At 47.3% G+C, this 19,442-nt stretch overlaps 1 protein-coding gene across 1 annotated transcript in view; it reads left to right on the plus strand.

The window, feature by feature from the left end:
• Nucleotides 1-1,971: 1,971 nt before the first annotated feature.
• Nucleotides 1,972-19,442, plus strand: part of NEK9 (NIMA related kinase 9) — a 311,507-nt gene continuing 294,036 nt past the window's right edge. Inside the window, exon 1 of the mRNA XM_069638052.1 lies at nucleotides 1,972-2,494. Within this exon, the coding sequence (XP_069494153.1) occupies nucleotides 2,303-2,494 (192 nt within the window). The 5' untranslated portion in view covers nucleotides 1,972-2,302. The remainder of the gene's footprint in view (nucleotides 2,495-19,442) is intronic.

Genomic DNA, 19,442 nt, shown 5'->3' on the forward strand with positions numbered 1-19,442 from the left:
CACCTAAGCGCTGCTCCTGTGGTGTGGGTGTCAAATGGCCCCATGAGCGTGGTTTGAGTGGGATCTTGTCTTTCCGGGTTAAATAAGTTGCTTCTCCTGTCAGCGGCGCTGTTCCCAGGGATCGCTAGGCTTACATTTGGGCTCGACATGTTGTGCTATGATGTTGTGTCGTGGCTTACTTCATTCGTCCTCTGTATGCGGTGGCAAATGCAGAGAGTCCGCCAACATTTTCTAGTCTGGGCGAAAGTCGTGCCTTTCTGTGAGATGCACCCAAGTGTTGGTAGTCTGTGGCCTTGGTGGGTTTGTTCAGTGGGCAGCTGCTGAATGAGACAGTGCATCAGCACTAGAACTGAGGTGATCCCCCTGCATGTCTTGCTGGGATGCAGTATTTCAGAGTGGGACACGTGTTACTTGCGTATTATAGCACGTGCATTATCGTGCAGTTGCACTATGCAGCGTGGGGCGGTGTGCATGCGGTAGCTTCCTTAGCCCCTGATCTGTTTCATGTGACTGCACGTGGCTGAAACAATCCGTAATGGGCCCACAGTGCCTTATGCGGGCTGGTCGTAAACGTGTTCTGACCAGGTTTTTTTTCTTTTTCCAAACAGTGGACGAGTGGAGCGTTCGCTTTGATAGTATATATGTGCTCATGAAGCGTTGCAGCATTGAGATGGTTTACCTGCGTATGGAGCGTGCCAGAGTCCCTGAAGGGACGCAACGTTCGCCTGCCTCAGAACTTATTTCTTTGTTGTGCAGTGTGGATCGCTCCTGCGTTATTGTCCTGGCTTGTGGACACACGCGGTCCTGGAATCCTCGTTGCCAGTGTTCTGTTTGAGGTTGGGGCTGACCTTCGGTGTAGCGGGAGGTCGGAGTCGCATCAACAGGCCTGCCTAGGCTTCAGCACGCAGCGCAGTAATGAAAACATAACGCGCTCGTAGGCTGCATAAACCCAGACTAAACTAGTTCTGGTGATTCCTTTATTACAACTCCCCCGCCCACATCACGTGACATCACAAAGTATCATGAGTCTGAAATTAAGCTTTTATCTAAAGAAAGGGGCTTTTGGTGAGGATGGGAGATGGGGGTACCGGCTGCCCATGTCATGCACTAGCACAGAATGATAGGAGTGGCCATGTCCTAGGCCATGAGAGTGCATGCACACGCACCGGGTCTCTTTGGTCTCCAAGGGCGTTCAACTTTAAGCGCGTTGAGGCCATACCCATAGCTCCCAAACTTTTTTGTCACCTAGGCGGGTGAAAACACCCGATTTTCTTTTTGGCGGGTGAGAGGCCCATTGAAGTGAATGGGCGTATGAGGGACTTGGCGGGTGATTCGTCTGCTTTGAAGGCGGGTGACACCCGCCAAAAGCGGGTGAGTTGAGAGCTATGCATACCAGTGGTGAAAGGCGCTATACAAATGATTGCATTACACAGAGATGAAGCCTTTTTTTTTTACCATGCCTGTCCTTCATTCACATATGTGAAAGATGTGAGTTCCAGTACCATACTAGCACTTTAAACCTAATTCGTAGGTACTTATGCTGCATCAATAAACGGTCTGGTTTAACCCATGTAAGCAGACTCTCAACTGCCACTTTTGTCAGGTGTCACGCAGCCTGCAGTCGATGTACTTTGCTGCCAAGACCCTTGTAGACTTGAATGGGCTTTCATTCTCCAAAAACAAAATCCTCTTTTCACGCACCCTGGCAACTCAATAGGTAGGCTCATTTAGTTCTGATAACTCAGTGAGAGAATGCACGCATGAACCTTTCCAAGATGGCTGCCTATTTCCTTTTATATCAATGATAGTTTCCCAGCATCGATGGACTTCTCCAAGTTGGCCACGCAGATTCCTTCCTAGGTAAAGCTGCGCCCGACAGAAACGCACATCTATGACCCTATCCAAAATGGCGCCAGAAGCATATTCTTGAAGTTCTATGTCTGTCATTGCACCCAGAGACCGGAAGTACCTTCTCAGTGGCTGACAGCAACGCGGATACCGCTACCGGGTCAGCGTAACATGGAACCCCTTTCCCGTGGGTTCGCTGGAAAGCAGGCGATGAAGGCCACGGAGAGGGGACACGACTGGGGTCGTCGACCCGCCCTTGCCTGACCCGTCACTAGAGCTTTTTGCCGTGACACAGTCTCGTTCTGCAGGGCCGTGTACATTGAATCCCATTCTCCTTCGTGCTGTCATCCGGCACTTTCGCTTCGAGGCGCTTTTTGTGTGATTTCCCCCCCCCCCCCCCTCCCGTGCCACTACTTACCCATTCCCCCTCCGTGGTGTTTACATCGCACCGGACATGATGTCCTCCCTGGGGCAGTACGAGCGGCACTGCGACTCCATCAACTCCGACTTCGGAGGAGAGGGGGAAGCAGGTGCGGGGCGCCCCCGGGGCAGCTTCAGCGGGGAGCAAGAGGAGCTGCACTATATCCCCATTCGGGTGCTGGGACACGGAGCCTACGGGGAGGCCACCCTGTACCGCAGGACCGAGGTGAGAGCTGGAGTGTGTCATTCTTCAAGGGACACTGCCAACTCCCAGAGACAACACTTAAGACAGCCACAAATGCTCCAGCAAGCCCAAAATCCCTCAGCTAGACCTCCTCACAAAGGGGGGTCCTCTAGCAGTTCTCCCCACGTCAACACAACCTTACATTCCAGTGTACAGCCATCGTATGCCCAGACACAGCCTTGCATGCAACTGTACCACTATGTTTAATAATTTTTATTCATTTTAAATAAGAACATAATGATGTACAACAAATCGGTGAACTGAGAAAAGTACATCAACTATTCAACGAACATGTCCCCCCCAACTTTCATGGCACACCATTTTGTCCCCATTCATTTGGCTGGGGCACCTTTTCTTCAGATGTCATGCCCCCCCCCAACATTTTCCGCAAAGTTACTCCACTGGTCAAAACCGAGTAAAACAGTCACTGTACCCACTGTTCTATACTTTGGACACCTTCATGGGCATATATTAAGTCTTGCATACCCCGCACCACAAAACTAGGTTCAGGGCAATTAAGACAATAGGGTGCCCAGGGCGAAATAGCATGTGCCCAATACTGCAAACCCAGCCAACTTCAGAAATCATTGTAATGCAAAAAGCTGTTTTTATGGACTTGCAATTAAAGTACTTTAAAGTAATAAGTTTATGCAACAAAGTAGGCAATATTATTTATATACAGAGTAGAACAATACTCTTTTGATCGCAAAATAATGTAGAATAGATAATATATCAGATTTTGATGTAAGCAGTGAGCTTTTTACAATAGGGTGAGGTGAGTTTGAGTGACCCACTCGGATCAGGTTGTGGTGGGGAGTTAATGGAACGGTCACCAGAGACAATACATGAGTGGACTTGGACATCCAACATTTCACTTTTTTTTTTTTTCTTTCTCTTTTTTCTTTTTCTCTCTCTCTTCACCCCTCCAGCACTATCTGAAATGTCAGACCTAGTACGATAGTCGCTTGTTTTGTTCCTCTCCCTTCTCTCTTCCCCTCTCCCTCACCTCGTGTAATTCTCTGGCTCTACCAGAAATGTTGTCAGGCCTAGTATGGTATTCGCCTGTCTGTTCCCATTTCCTTCCTATCTGTGTTTTAGCACTTGCACTATCTGAAATGTCGCTAGGCCGAGTACGATACTCAATGTCACATTCTTGTTGTTCATGGCCTATAAGAATGTTTTGTATTTTCCCTTGTTCCCCCCTTTGTCGTGAAACTCTTTGAAACACATTGTGTATAGGCTCTATTTATATATCCTATCATGTGACCATGATGGATGAATAGAGTGGAAGCAGAGAAATTGAGGGACAGAGGCAGCTTGGAGTTGAGATGGGTGGGGGGGGCGCTTACTCAAAAGCAGCTGAGGCAGGTTAAGAGCATAGCACAGAGGCGATGAGGTAGACTTTCAATTGGGCTTCAATCAAATCTGTATGGACTGTGTCTTGGATATCCAGGTTTAGGGAATTTTATGCCATTGGAGTAAAAGGAGAGGAAGCACAGGGAGGGCACAGTGCCACAAGGATAGTCGAGGAGGCAGAGCAGAGATTATGAGAATGCTTGTAGAGTTGGATAGTTACAGTGGTGACTCATCGTGGATAGATCTGTGAGCCAGGAGAAGAAATTTAATGTAGAGGCACAGTGCTTCCCTACCTAGACAAATTCCCTTCTCCCAAAGAAAGGCAACAATTCCTGAGATTCCGCTTGAACCTCTACCCCACAAGAGAAGTCATGGGGGAAAAAGGACCAACAATAGGGAAGATCGGACTTTATCTTGCCGTTGTTGTGGCCAGGAGATTGAAACGTTATACCACCTGATATTGAGCTGTACTTCATTAACATTTCTTAGAGAAAAATGGTTGGCAAAACACTGAGAATTTTAAATTCAAACCCCCTCAAGAGAGGTGGTCTATCTTAAGATGGGGAGGAAAAGTATCTCTGACTTTGGCACTGTTGAACTTTGTGAGAGAAATCTTTTTAATTTTGGGCACCTAGTTCCTTTACGGCCTATGAACTAAATTCTGTACATTGAGGGCCAGTGCCTTCGTTCTTAAATACTGCTCTGTTTGTACATTGGCGGTTTTTATTTTTATTTTTTCTCCCCTCTAGAGTTGATTAATTTTTTGTTTTTCTTTTCTCTACTATTAACTCTTTCTTTTTTTTATATGTGCATTTAAAGTTTTTTTGGAAACTAATTGATGCAATAAAAAAAAATCTGGTGATTTGTTTTGCAGTGTCAGCCAACAAGCTTAGTGATGGCAAGAGGAAGTACATGTAAGTGAGTGAGTTCAATGAGAATCCAGGTACAGAAGTTAATGATCTTGTTGAGAGAACAGAAAGCAAAGTTGGGGAGAACATAATGGATGTTGGCACAGTAGTCCAGTATACTTGGCGGTGTTGAAAGGAAGGAGGTGCCTGATTTTTCTAATATTTGTGTTTCGCGTGAGCCGCCATTGCAGTTTTGGAGATGAAAGTGTCATAGATGACGTTGAGTTTATTTTTAACCTGATGAGTGGGGAAGAGTGTTTGGTGGAACTGGATATGCGGGCAAGGAGAGTATTTGGGAGGAAAGAATAGCACCTCTGTTTTAGAAGAGCTTAACATCAGAAAGTGCAAAGCCATTCAATAATTAATGACAGGGTGACCAACATTTTGATAGAAAGATTAGAGGAGAGTTCAGAAAAAGTGAAGATGATTACAGTGTTGTCTGCAAATAGATTGTACGAGAACTCAAAGCAGTAGATTAGTGCCCCAAGAGCACAGGCGTAGAGTGTAAAGAGGTGACCCAAGACCGTGCGGAACACAAACAGTTAGAGTGAGTTGAGAGGTATTGTTCCAGGAGACCGAGACTTGGCAAGGTGTTAGGTAGGATTTGAACCAGGCAAGGACTTGCTCCCCAATCCCAAGTAGACAGATAGTATTAAGGTGAACAGAGTAATCGGCAGTGTCAAAGGCCATGGACAGGTTAAGGAGAATTAGGATAGAGGATATGTTGGAGTGCTTAGCAGAGGTGATGAAGATGGAAATATTCATGTGAACAGTTTCCATCCAGTCACAGGAGCAGAAACCTGCTTGTTGCCTAAGAAATTGGTCAGACAGTTGAGCGCAATCTTTTCCAGCACTTTAGAGTAGTGCAGGAGAGAGTGCAAAAGTTTGCCGGCAGGTTTGGGTCAGCCCCTTGCTTTCTTAGGAGAGGGATGCTGTGGCTGTTTTGAAAATGGAGGGAAAGCAAGCATGGTTATAGCACAGGTTGTGTGAGGTGAGAGGACACAAAAGGGACAATAGGCTTGACTAGTTGAGGAGCAAGAGGGTCTTCAACAGCAGAGACAGGATATGGTCAGTATTAGTGTCACTAAAGTGGGAGATGGAAGCAGAGGATAATGGTAGAGTATGCTGAGTGTAGAATGTAGGAGGAGGGAGTGTGAGGAAGGTCAGGAGAAAGTCACTTATTTTAGACATTTTGGAAGTTGATAGTCATAGGATTAAGAGGAGTGAGTTTATAGTGCCCAGTAGCCAGCGAGGATTGTTTGCTGTGAGATTTGATGGGGGTGAAGTAGAATTCCTATTTTGCACTTTCAAGAGAGACTTGAAGTTCAGGACAGAGTGGTAGTGTTGCAGGACCTCATTCGATTGGGTACGCCTCCATTGGCGCAGCTGCCAACTCATGTCTATGCAGAGGCAGCGTATGAATGGGGGCACTTGTGGTTGATGACGCCAAGATTTAGGGGTGAAAGTTAGCAGTGGAAAGTGAGAGGAGAATGTGTCTTAGTAGCGATTGGACGTTAGAGAAGGCAGTAATGGTGGAAGAGGCATAGGGTGTGAAGGAGGAGAGTGATGAACTGTAGGTCCGAGAGAAAGGAAGGAATGGCCAAAGGTTTACATTTCCTTTTGGTAATAGGCGAGGCAAGTGGTGTGAAGAGGTCAAAAGGTGGAAAGAGATGGTGATGGAAACAATGAAGTGATCAGATGGGGATGGTATGTGGCTGAGAGGAGATGAGTGAGATATCCAAAGAGTTACCACTGGTGTGGGTTGGTAGGTTATGCATGGAGTGGAAAGTCTGAGAAGTGGTTGGAGAGGGAAGTTAAAGACACTTAAGAGAACGAAGGCTGTTTAGTGGAAAGAGAATCAAGGAGTTGCCCAAGTTCATCAACAAATGGTCCAGTGGGACCCGCCGATAGATGGAGAAGAGAACCTAGTGAGGCGGAGCAATAGTAGAGATGGTGAGTTCAAAAGAGTAAGTTGAGGCCATAGCATTGGAGATTTGTGAGATGATGAGACAGGAAGAGAGAGTAGGTCTGCCAGTTGGACAAGTGAATGAAGGATAATTTGGAGTCATGTTGGGCCGCCAGGGCGGCAGTGTCTGATGGAGAAATCTAGGTTTCAGTGATAGCAAGGAGATCTAGGGGGAGGAGAGCTTGCATGTAAGTAGTCGGTGATAAAGGACATTTTATTGCATACAGACTCAGCATTCCAGAGTGCAATGTTTAGTTGATGTGCTAAGGAAGAGTAGAGAAGTTGAGTCTTGGAGGAAGAGATGCAAGGTGGATAGGTTTAGGTGTGGTTTGCTCGTAAGCTTTTTTGATAGTAGGAGGTGCAAAAGAACTGGAGTAGTGGGAGTTTTGAGATGCGTGTTTTATGTTAGGATAGGAAAGGGGGAAGTTGTAGTATGATTGTATTAAGCATAAGTAGAGGTGAGTAGGAGAAGCAGCAGGGGAAATTTCATTATAGAGGAGTACCGCAGTGTAGAGAGACAGCACAGTAAATTAGCAACCTAGGGATACTCGCTGGTGCAGCAGGTAGGAATGCAAAGGTTCATAAATGAAGAGGCCAAGAGACTTGTCAACGACAGATCTTCTCCCTTTACCGTTTTGCACCTAGGGAGTTCAGATAAGATGCCACCTGCTCTCGTTGACTACTGTGATCGCACAGTCAATCAGTGTTTGTGTCTGATTGTGTCCCTGGTGTTGGTGGGATGGGGCGATTTCTTCTTGTTTGGTGTTCCCAGAGGAGTCTCTTGTGGACTTTAGCTGGAGGTTGGACCGAATCACAGAGATCCAATAAAGAACTAGAGGGCTAACATTCCATACTTCTTGGGAGCAAATAGTGAGGCATGCCGTTTGCCATTAAGTTGACCGCTCTGGGCACCAGGCTGGTGGAAAAGGTGCCATAGGCTACAATGGAAAGTGATGTGTTTTTTTTCCCACCGACGTGCTGTGCAGGGCTGACAGTTTCTGGTGGAATGTTGGCCCTCTATTTCTTTATTCGAACTCTGTGGGCTGAATTAAGATGGCCATAGGAAGTGATGTCACAGACAGGAAGTGAAACCACAAACCCGAAGTGACTTCACACGCTCTCATTACTCAATAGCCTAGTCCATCATTGGTTGGTCTCCCTGATTTTGTCCCTGGTTGTTTGAGAATAGGTAATTTGTTCTTGCTTGTTGTTCCCAGAACAGTCTCTTGGGCCTTTAGCTGTAGGTTGGGCTAAATTAAGGTGGCCACAGGAAGTGCCGTCACAGACGGGAAATGAAGGCACAAACCGGAAGTGCCGTCACACACACTTGTCACCTGATCGCCTAGTCAATCGGTGGTTGGTCTCTGATTTTGTCCATGGTGTTGGCAGGTTGAGCCGATTTCTTCTTGTTTGGTGTTCTTGTGGCCTTTTAGCTGGAGGTTGAACTGAATTAAGATGGCTGCAGGAAGTGATGTCGCCAATGGGAAGTGAAGCTGATAATTCACTTTCATTATCATGTTTATTTTCATTGCCAAAATAAAGCACCTTTTTTTTTTTTTAGAATAATAATTTATTTTTTTTTGGTAACCGTTTTGTTCAAACCAAAGGCAAACATACAAGGATTGGACAAAAAGAAAGAAAACACGTGTGATGCAGCATCATACTAGTTGGTGCAGCACTATACTGTGTATATGTAAACATTGATTGTATATACCAAATAACGTACAAGAAATAATAATGTAAGAAGGGCACAAACTGGAGTGTGGGACAGTTCCCAGCAAATGTATAAGTCTGCAGTCGCCAAGTATGCTTGCAAGGGAGTCCAAATGGGTAGGCACATAGTTCTTTCCTGTCGAAAGTAAAAATGAGATCACACACCCATTCGGCTTGTGTGGGGGGGAGGGGAACTGTTTGATTTCCAACAATGAAGCACACCCCGTTTGACACTACACATGCTATCGCCTAGGAACAACCAACACCTTGCCTATGTCCCCCAAAAATACTTACAGGAGCCATTGTGGGGGAGATATCCAGCATTTCATGCAGGGGTAGCCGTAACCTTCTCCCCAAAGCAGATCACACCCAGGCTGTGCTAAAACATATGTATAGTGTCAGCCAGGGAATTGCCACATTTCAGACATTCATCAGAAGTGTCCGGGGAAAATTTAGCGAATTTCCCTGGCGTGTAGTGCAGTTGATTTAAGAGCTTGAACTGGATGAACCTATATTGAGCACACAGACACCTCCTTAGCATACATAATTTCTCCCACTGAACATTGGTGAATTGGATGCCTAAATCATGTCCCCATTTCTGCCTCATGATATTCTTAGTGTGTTGGGCATTCAAAACTAAACCATATAGTCTAGATGTTAATCGTCTGGCTTCTTTACCAAGTGACTATTGCATCTGAGGGGGTGAATTTCAGGTTCATGTGGCAACATCAACCACAGCCGTTTCACAGCAGCCTCAACCTATAATCCTGCAATATAACTATAGGGCAGCTCCCAAGTTTGGACATAAAGTCATCTTGGATCACAAACAGCCCATCCGGGAAATGGTCAACCAGTACTAACTTTGCACTGCCACCCCAGGTTTTCTGTAAGTCTGCATCAAAGGTAGGGGCAGCCCAGGGAAGTTCCAGAGTGGTATGTTCTTATGGTAAAGAACCAAAAGCTCTAACTTATGAAACAGCCTGGCCCATCCATTGATGGTCGTGCATACTGAGTAAAAAAAGTACATGAATCGGTGCATTTGTCACTAAAGATGACCGCCCCAAAGTTAGTGGGTGATGCCCCATTTCGTTCAAGCGTCATGTGCACAGGTTCAGGCCCCTCTAAGTAGCAATAACCAGCATATTGTGCCTGAGAGACTAGGTAAAATAGTTAGACATCGGGGGCAGCCAGTCCTCCAGGATCATACGGTTCGGTGAGCTGCTCTCAGCTCATCCTGGCGGTGGAGCATATAGTTGAGAGGAAGACCCTGCCCGGCCAAAAGGGAATATTGCAGAAGTATAGTAACTTTGGAAGGACTACCATTTTCAACAAAGACAAACATCCATACAGGAAGAGTGGTAATATAGCCCAGATTTTAAGCTTTGTCACCAATTGATGCATATACTCAGCATAGTTATCCGCATATACGAGCGATGTTGTCGCGAGATCTATATGCGCAGGTATTTGAATCGTGCGTCCACCCAGCGAAAACCGTGGAGGTCTGCCATCGGATATGTGGCATCTGTGAGGGGGAACCGTTTGGCTTTAGAATTGTTTATGCTATACGCAGCGTGCTTTGTACCTTGTCCATAATTGTGCCAAGGGTGACCTCTGGATTGTGGACATATAACAATGTATCGTCCGTGTACAAGGATATAACCTTTGGGGGCCCTGACATACAAATCCCTCTGTGCCTGTTCTTTACCCCTCATGACTGCAGCAAGAGGTTCTATTGTCAGCGCAAACGGGGGAGACAAGGGGCACCCCTGGCGCATTCCCCTGTGCAATGTTATGTTGGAGGATCATTTTAATGTTGGTGCTCACCCTGGCCATCGGCCAGGAATAGAGAAGTTAGTTGAACATATCCTTGGAAATCTGCCCCGAACCCAAACCGACACGCAACTATTGTCAAGACACCGAGTCAAAGGCTTTCTCTGCATCCAGGGATGCCGACCTGGGCCACTGGTCAATGTGGGAGATAGTATACATCAAAACAAGAAGGTGCTGTTACGCGGGGGATTGGTCACTCAGGTTGAATTATTCAAAGTTTTCTAGTCCAATCCGTTTTACAAAAAAATAATTTATACATTCAGTCACAAAGAAAGAACCACCATATCAGCCACAAGTGTTAGAAAAAAAATATGATTGTGTATATTTTTGGATGGACAACAGATAATGTTAGTGTTCAATATAACAATCTGATAATCACAAAAAAGGGGGGGGATGACAGATGAAGCCCATCTTATAGGGGTACAGTAAATTGTAATAACACCTACATAAACATATGCATGTTCTTGAAAAACATTTTTTTTAAAAGGGTGTACAGAATCGGCAAAAAAGGTTAAAGAAGCATTAGTGGAAAAAAACACAATTACAGAGATACTTGAACATAGTTAACACAAAAAACAGTGAATCAAAAACCGGCCCAGATTGACTGTTATATGAACAACACAGCCCGTGATATCTACAAGCTAAGTCCATAAGATTTCTGATTAATGCGAAAGCTGTCTTGAATCTAAACACTGTTATTAGTTAAGAAAATAGGTTTTAGATAAGGGAAGGAAACAGATCCTTCTTAGTGTCCCAGAGTGAAACAATTCTTATCTAGGATCTGGTCTGCGAACGCAGAAGTGGGAGCTAAGAAGAAACCAAAGATAGTTCCTTTAATTGTTGGACCAGTTGTGATCCACGATCCAAACTTGCCATGTGGTCTGTCAAGACCTTCAATCCCCTCTTGTAACAATGCGTTTCGGCGGAGTAATAATGTAAATTCAATTTTCCAAAAAGAAAGGTCCGCCTTCGTTAGGTCAGTGAGTAACAGGACCCTATGATTCAAGGAGATGAGAGAAAAAGAAAAAAAGGGATGGATATTCTAAAGGTGTTCAATTAACCACTTGCATAGGGAGGACATTTCTGCGTGTGGATCCGAAGTCACACGACCTGGATATTGCCCTCCAAGTTAGTACCAATGGTAAGGCTGATTGTGGAATGATTAAAGAGAAGGAGAGAGGATGTAATCTTACCAACAAAAAAAAAAAGTCAGAACAAGGAGCACTAGAAATGTGGGAGATGGTGCCAAAAATCCTTCGGCGATTCAAAGCAGTAGATGGGGTCAGGATGAATCCTGACTGATCTGGATGTACTGGGTCTACCATGTAGGGCAGGAGTCTAGACGCCAAGACCTTTGCGAAGATCTGTGCATCCGTATTTAGTAATGCTAGGGGCCAGTATGAATTGACCTCATTCAGTGGCTTCCTGGGTTTCACAGGTTCGTAACAATTGCTTTGCGCATGAACTGTGAGAACGCCAGACACAAGAGACTCCTTCCATACCTGTACCAACTGAGGAGCAAGAATAGCACTGTATACAGCTCAACCCCCTGCCCGTCTGTCCCAGGGGTCTTACTGGACTCCAGAGCCGCAATAGTACTAGTTATTTCGTCTGCAGTGACTGGAGCGTCCGGCGCCAGATACTGAGCCAGCTCCTTGTCGGTGCTAGCATCTCTGCAGTAGCATAGGGACTTGTAATACTCCTGGAACTGCATTGATATCGTCATCTGATGTCAGGGTAGCGCCAGTAGACGCAATAATGCCAGTGATAATCCACGGGGAAGTCCAATCGGACTGCTCTAGCTATTGGCCTCGCCATAACGACAGGCAAGCACAAGGCTAGTGATGTTATAGCACCTCCCGATCCACAAGGTCCTGGAATTTCGTTTGATTACCCTTAATCACCCCAAATATAGCCCTGTCCTTTGTCCTCCCATACACATCTCAAGGTGTCTAATCTGCCCCTCGAGCCCATGCAGTTCCCACCGAAGTTTCCTGGCTATCAATGAAAGCAGCTCCCCCATTCCCTCATCATAACTACTTTAAAATGTTCCCATACTGTAGAATACATTGCCTCTGATCCCGAATTCTTGTTAAATAACTCTTCAAGTTTAGTGTAAGGGTATCTAGTCATTCCATCGAATGTAATTTCATCTAACACCACACCATCGAATTATATGCAACAAAAAGCCTTACCATCGAAGTACCCTTTTGTTGATTATAATTCGATGATAGTATCGAAATGAATATTTGTTTTTTTGCAGTAGGGTTATATTGGGTTTAGGGTTGGGACTAGGGTTAGATTAATGGTTACATTAGGGTTGGGGATGGGGCTGTGGTTGGGGCTAGGGTTAGATTAAGGGTTACATTAGGGTTAGGGTTGAGGCTAGGGTTAGATTAAGGGTTACATTAGGGTTGAGGAGGCTGGGGGTCCAATATACAAAAAAAACATTAAAATGTTACAAGGAGCTGGCCAGTGTGGAAATTTCAGGTCTGGACAGCTCCATATGACGTTTTAACGTTACAAAAAAATGCATTGAAATGCTATCTTTTACATGTAAAAGTGCATTTCCATTGAAACCAGTCCATTTATATTTTCGATGGGCTAGTTTAGATGGAAAAGCACTTTTACATGTAATAGCCTGTCGATGCATGGGTAAACAATGCTTTGGATTCGATGCTACAGATGCGATAAAATGACTAGGCATCGTGTAAAGTGTTTCTGTGACCTTGGGAATCCCGTAGAATCGTGACTGGCATGCGCCAATGGGGACAGGGCCGACGCGTGCGAGTGAAGGCCAAGGACAATACAATAGGAAATATTCAGAGAAGGTGCGCGGGAGAAGAGAGCACCCACACACCCTCCCCATCAGGTCTGTGGATAGAAGCCAGTAATCGATCCTCGACATGGAGTCGTGTGCTGTGAAATAATGTGTGTTCTCTCACTGTGGGATGCAACCCACGCCAGACGTCTGACCGGTGTATTGCAGCATGATTTGCGATGGGGCTTGAGCCGCCAGGTTGAGACGACGGGGGCTAGTGGAGCAGCGATCCATAGTAGGATCATATTCATATCCCCCCGCCCCCAAAAAACCACAGGTACATCAATATGCCCAGCAAGTATATCCGCAAGGGCCCAGTAAAACTTGGGGTTGTCCACATTGGGGCCGCAGGAGTATGTGATCTTCCCTGGGGGTCGACATAGATTCGGCCCTCTTTGAATGACACCAAAGGGTGTATCGGAGTCCTCACATCCTGAGCCTGTGAGGAGTAAGACATAGAATCTCTGACAGCCCAGTTTTGGGACCAAAGGACTTGTGCACTGGGTCCAAAGTATGCGTCTCCTGAAGGAGAACCTTGGGGGCATGGCCCTTCAGATGCATCAAGAGCGGACTAGCCTTAGCTGGTTTATTGATGCCCCGGACAGTCCAAGAGATAAAGGTCACCGCCCCCAGTGTGCTCCGCTCATCCACTGCCACCATCACCCCGTCGTGGGGACCTCTCCACAAAGCAAGACCACTCATGCAACATATTTCACTGTTTGCCTGAACTTTTATAACTTTAACCCCCAACTTAACCCCCAACAGTAGGAGCACCCATGTTCTCTGAGGGCGAAATAAATATGAATCTAGCTGATTGAAGTGCAGCGTGCCATGCTCTCTAGCCAGCTTCAATATGCGGTCTTTGTAATTTACAGTTTGGCAATAATCTTGTGCGGAGGCGCCCCAGGCCAGTGGGCATGCTCCACCCAAATATGTGCAGAAAATGTTGGTGCCCCCCAGTAGCTGCTGCACACGCTCCTCTACAAATGGCTCCATTGCCCCTTTTACTTCTGGCACCCCAACAATGCGGACATTATTTCGCAGAAAGAGTGATTCCAAGTCGTCGTGTTTACTCTGGATCACCATCAGGTCCTTCTTCATTGATGCAATGTCACGGTAATGCTGCGCAACTTTATCCTCAGTGGTGCTAATCGTGGTCTCTGCAATCTGGCCACTTTCTTTCTCTAATTTGGATCGCTGGGAGGGATGTTAGCTGAGATATCATCCAACCGCATATTCACAGCAGCAAAGCCAGACTGTGAAGAGAGTCGGAAGAGGGTCTGTGGATGTTGATTCTGCTGGTGATTGCCCCTCGGCACTACTCGCAGGTGTCATCGGTCTCGGGTCCCCATCGGAGAACTAGGATAGGCATCCATTGGTCATTTGCGCTGTGTACCCTTTGTCATTCCTGCAACCAGCTGTCTAGCAGCGCTAATGGGACGCAAGAATCCGTCGCACCATGGACTTCCTCACTTCAATGACACGCCACTGGCCTGGAGGAGCGGCACGTTCCCTCTGTGTGTCACAGACTTGCAGAATTAACTGAATATGGAGACCACCCAGTGCCTCTGCCCACTGTTCGGTTTCCAATGGATGACGCACCTCCAGTAACTCCCAGCTGCAGTGCCGGGCAGTAAGGATCGTAGAAAGCACTATCTCGCAGTGCGTAATGAACGATATGACTTGCTGCCAGGGTGCAGGAGCAGGACCTTCATATGCAGGAGGCCAGAGACCCTACTTTAGGGCTGTTTGCAAAGACCAGGGACACTGTGTATGCTGTCGGGACACTCGGGCATTCGGGCAGGCCAAACAGCTCACAGCTGCAGTGCCTAATGGGTCCGAGTATGCGCCAGGCCCCGTGCAGTACAAAGTACGGCACGATGGAGGGCCTGGGGGGTTAGGCGCAGGGTGGGGGAAACAGAACGGCGCGAAATACAAGGGGAGGGGCAGCCAAGCGGCACCCCCACCCTCAGCGTTGCTAGGGAAACCCCACACGATGGGGGAAAGGTGTGAGGAAAGCAACAGGGGGGCAGGAGGAAGTCCGGCCCCCCCCCAGAGGGACAACAAAGGGCCAGGGGGGTATAAGTACCCCAAGGAAATGCAGGATAGGCACAACCTGGCAAGGAGCTCACCTCACTCGGGTAAGCTCCCAGGGCCTGGAAAAGGGGGAGAAGGAAATGTTTTGCCTCTGCGGGCTTTTCTGTTCTTTCTATCTCCCCCACTGCAGCTCGTTCTTACCGTGAAGAAAATTGCCAGTGGTCGCATCGAGAGCCGGAGGTCTGCGGGCGCTGGAAGGTTACGAGGAGGAATGCCAGCGGTAGAGGAAGCCGGCGGGGGGCAGCCAACGTGCTGTGAGGAGCGCGGAAGCAGCGGGCGCGCATGGTGGAAGATCCGGCAGCAGCGGGAGTAACAAAGCAGGACAGGCGTGCAGGGGAAGCCGTTTCAGCATACTGCAAGGAGACAGCACTGCCCGTACAGAAGCAGGAAGGCGGGGCCACCCGCATCGAGCACGGGGAATCGGATACATTTACCTGGGAATCGCTGGAGGCCAGTACGAAGGGGCGCGCGGCGGCAAACAATAAGAAAAGAGCGCGAAGCAAAGGGGCGTGGCAGGACGATCACACGCGAACGAAAGGACAGAAGTAAACAAAAGGAGCGGACGCGCAGGGAAGTTAAAGGGACAGCGCAGAATTAACGCATTGAGTGCCACAATCAAGGTGAGAAGGCCCGGCTAGGGAACTCATCGTGCACGTAGGCGCCTCTCAAAAGCCCGCGAAGCGAAGGAGCGGTTAAGAGGGAGCATGGCCCTGGCGGGGTACACGGAAGTGAAACAAGGATAAACAACTCTTAAAAGAACAGGCACAAGTGACGTGTGGTGGGCTGGAAGAAAAAGGAAAGGCCCAGAGGCAGGGCACAATTAACGCTTCATGTGCCACAAGCACGGGAAGCAACAGCAAAAGCACGAAGCAGACCAGTGGGGCCACACATTGGCACAGGCTGCAAGGAGAGGCAAGAAAAGCAAACATTCGAAGGAGGAATCGGAGGAGTTAATTTTGCCAATCAGCTCCCCACACAATAGTCAAAGAAGAGGGGGCAAGTTTCACGAGATGGCAGAAGAAAGGACAAGAGCCTGTGAGATAGCTCAGGCGAATGTTATACTGACTACATATCCCTAGGGCGCAGGTTCAAGGCACAGGTAGGGGTGAAGATTAAAAAAAAAAAATCTGTTTTTTGGAGCAGGCGACACGGCACACGAGGAGTTTTGCGTGCCAACACATTATTCGAAGGAGAGGAGAGGAAATGAACAGTTCGGAGGAAAAAATCAGAGCAAAGTTTGAGGCAATTCACACAGGATGACAGAAGAAAGGGCAGGAAGAGAACAGGATTTCAGCGAATGGGCCAAGAAAATTGAGATAGAGCATGGAGCACAATGGGTGCTTGATGTAATGAATAAGGATGAAAAGGCAAGGGCAATGTCGCCTTTGCTGCTAGAGGAGTCCAGCAGCAACGAAGAGGAAGATGGAATACCACAAGGCCAAAGTAGGTTGAGAGAAGACCCAAGAGGGGCACAGGAGCAGCCGGAGGCGCCGTTGAGGAGGCAAAGGAAAGGGATAACAGAGTTGGGGAAAAAATGGTAAAAAGGTTAAAGGCATGCAGCACGGCTCAGGGTAAGTCGGCAAGAACCTTGGAGCATGGAGCACAATGGGTGCTTGATGTAATGAATAAGGATGAAAAGGCAAGGGCAAGGTCGCCTTTGCTGCTAGAGGAGTCCAGCAGCAGCGAAGAGGAATACCACAAGGCCAAAGGAGGTCGAGAGAAGACCCAAGAGGGGCACAGGAGCAGCCGGAGGCGCCGTTGAGGAGGCAAAGGAAAGGTACTGTGAAAAGAGATAACAGAGTTGGGGGGGAGGGGAATGGTAAAAAGGTTAAAGGCATGCAGCACGGCTCAGGGTAAGTCGCCCAGAACCCGTGGAGGGAAGGTTAAGAAGCACAAGAGGCACAGGGAAAAGCAAATTGTAACGTCTTCAGAGACGGAAAGTAGTGAAGGTAAAGAGGGGGCCATTTTAAAGGCATGAGTGAATAGGAAGGGAGTAGTGAGCAATAACGAACAGAAAAGGGCAAGGGTAGGAAGTGCAGGCGATGGGCAGGGGTGCCTGGACCAGTGGGCAACGGGGTTCCCATACGACAGGAGGTGGCACAAGGAAGTACGCCAGGGTCTATTCACCAGGGAACGACCACCAGCTTACCGGTGACACCGGGAGGGGTCACCACTGTAGCAATACAAGGGGCAGAAGCAGTAATGACGAAATATGGCAGGCCCTCAGTCGGTAAGGACGCCCAAGGCCGGTCCATGAAGGCACAAGCATGGTATATTGATGAGAAAGTGAAGGAGAAAACATGGAGAAAAGAATGCATTGATATTTTTTCATTAATGAGTTGTCAAAAGAGAGGTCAAAACGTATCAGTAGAGGACATGAAGGAGGATGAGAAGGGATTATTAAAAGGGCACCAGTAGCAAGGACTTTTTTATAATGGGATGGCGGCTTTCCAAAGATTGTCCATTGTTATATTGCAGAAATACCCAGAAGACGGGGTGTCATTTGTAACATACCAACAGAGAGTCTTAAAGGTCTATAAAGCATTTGGGGGGAAGAATGGATAGAATATGACCACGAATTTAGGACAGAAATGGTTTGCTTCCCAGATATAGGGTAGGACGAAGAAAAATTCAACCTGTACATATTCAATGTTTTAAAATGGGACACCAGGTGGCAGAGTGCGGGAAGATATCATAGAAGGTAATATTGGCAAAACGATTACGGAAGTGATTAATAATAGAATAGCAGTAGAGACGAGAACAAGTATGGCAAAGCAAGGGATCAGGTGGTGAGAGCAGGCAGTACAGTTCACAGAGTAGTTGGCAGAACAACATACTACCAACAGCCCAAGGGAGTGTTAGGGGAAATAATGGGTCAACAAGGACGGTGGCAGCGCAATGTCGAAATTTCAAGAATGGGATACCAGGCGACTGGGGAAAGGAATGCAAACCCAGCCACGGATGCGAGAATTGTAGGGGAGATCGTAGTACTGCAAAGTGCACCAGACCAACGACGCCACCCACAGGGGGAATGAAAAACTGAGCTAGGAGAGGAGATGAGTAGGGGGCCAAGGAGCTGGTGGGCAGGAAAATCAGGTAAGAGGTAGAACTGGGGAGAACAGGGGGCACCTACAAATCCCAGCCGTTGAACGAATAGACATGTTCAAACGGGTTTAACGGATTAAAAGATAAAGGAGACCACAGGGTCCACGGGTGAGGAGGGCAACAGGCATAATGGGAAAATAATGATAGAAGCAAAGACAGGTACAACATCAGGATACTATAATAACGACAAGGAATCATTTAAGGTCAGGGAAACAGAACCTGTGGGGCAGTCAATAGGGGACACAGAGAGGACGGCAGAGTAGCAAAGTAATAGACCACCAACGGTGCAAAAGGGGTGGCAGGGGAGATAGCGGGAAAGCATAGCTGGGAGCATGGAGCATAAGAAGGAGGGCAGGAAAGGGGAAATGCCAAAGTGTCCATTAAGCTTACACAAATAAGCATCGGGAAAAGGAGAATATGGCCGCGTAGATGGCAGGAAAATAACGCCCACACCGGGAAAGGCATGGGTTCCACGAATAAAGCTCCGGAAATAATGAAAAGATTAGCCATAAGGCTGACAGGGAAAGGAAAAAATGGCCACGTGTATGGCCCATACCGGGAAAGGCATGGGTTCCACGAATAAAGCTCCGGAAATAATGAAAAGGTTAGCCACAAGGTTGACTGGAAAAGGAAAATATGGCCACGGCTTTGGCAGGAAAATAACGCCCATACCGGGAAAGGCATGGGTTCCACGAATAAGCACAGGAAATAAGGAAAGGGTTAGCCATAGGATTGGCTGGAAAAGGTAAATATGGCCAAGTGTATGGCAGGAAATCAACGCCCACACCCGAAAAGGCATGGGTGCCACGTGAGGAGAAGCGAAAATAGCAACAAAGAGGTCCGAGAAATAGGTAAAACCAAAGGAACCAGGGCGAGTCAAAGAGAATCGGGACAGAAACGTACAAAACGGGTAAGCAGTACAAAAAGCATGTGAATAAGGTGATAGCAGAAACAGGACAAGACGTAGGTGAAATTACAATTGCCAACGGTGCGATTTCTGTTGAAAAAGCATTTGCCCAGGGTAAAAGGAAAAGATGGCCAGCAGCACATTTGTCTGCGGTAGCATATACCACAAAGGTGGCCGGGGTGACGGACCCAACAAATAGCACACGGATAAAAAATGCAATGAAGGGT

Source organism: Ambystoma mexicanum, chromosome 14, assembly GCF_040938575.1.
Source record: "Ambystoma mexicanum isolate Mex_15411 chromosome 14, UKY_AmexF1_1, whole genome shotgun sequence".
Taxonomy (NCBI): domain Eukaryota; kingdom Metazoa; phylum Chordata; class Amphibia; order Caudata; family Ambystomatidae; genus Ambystoma; species Ambystoma mexicanum.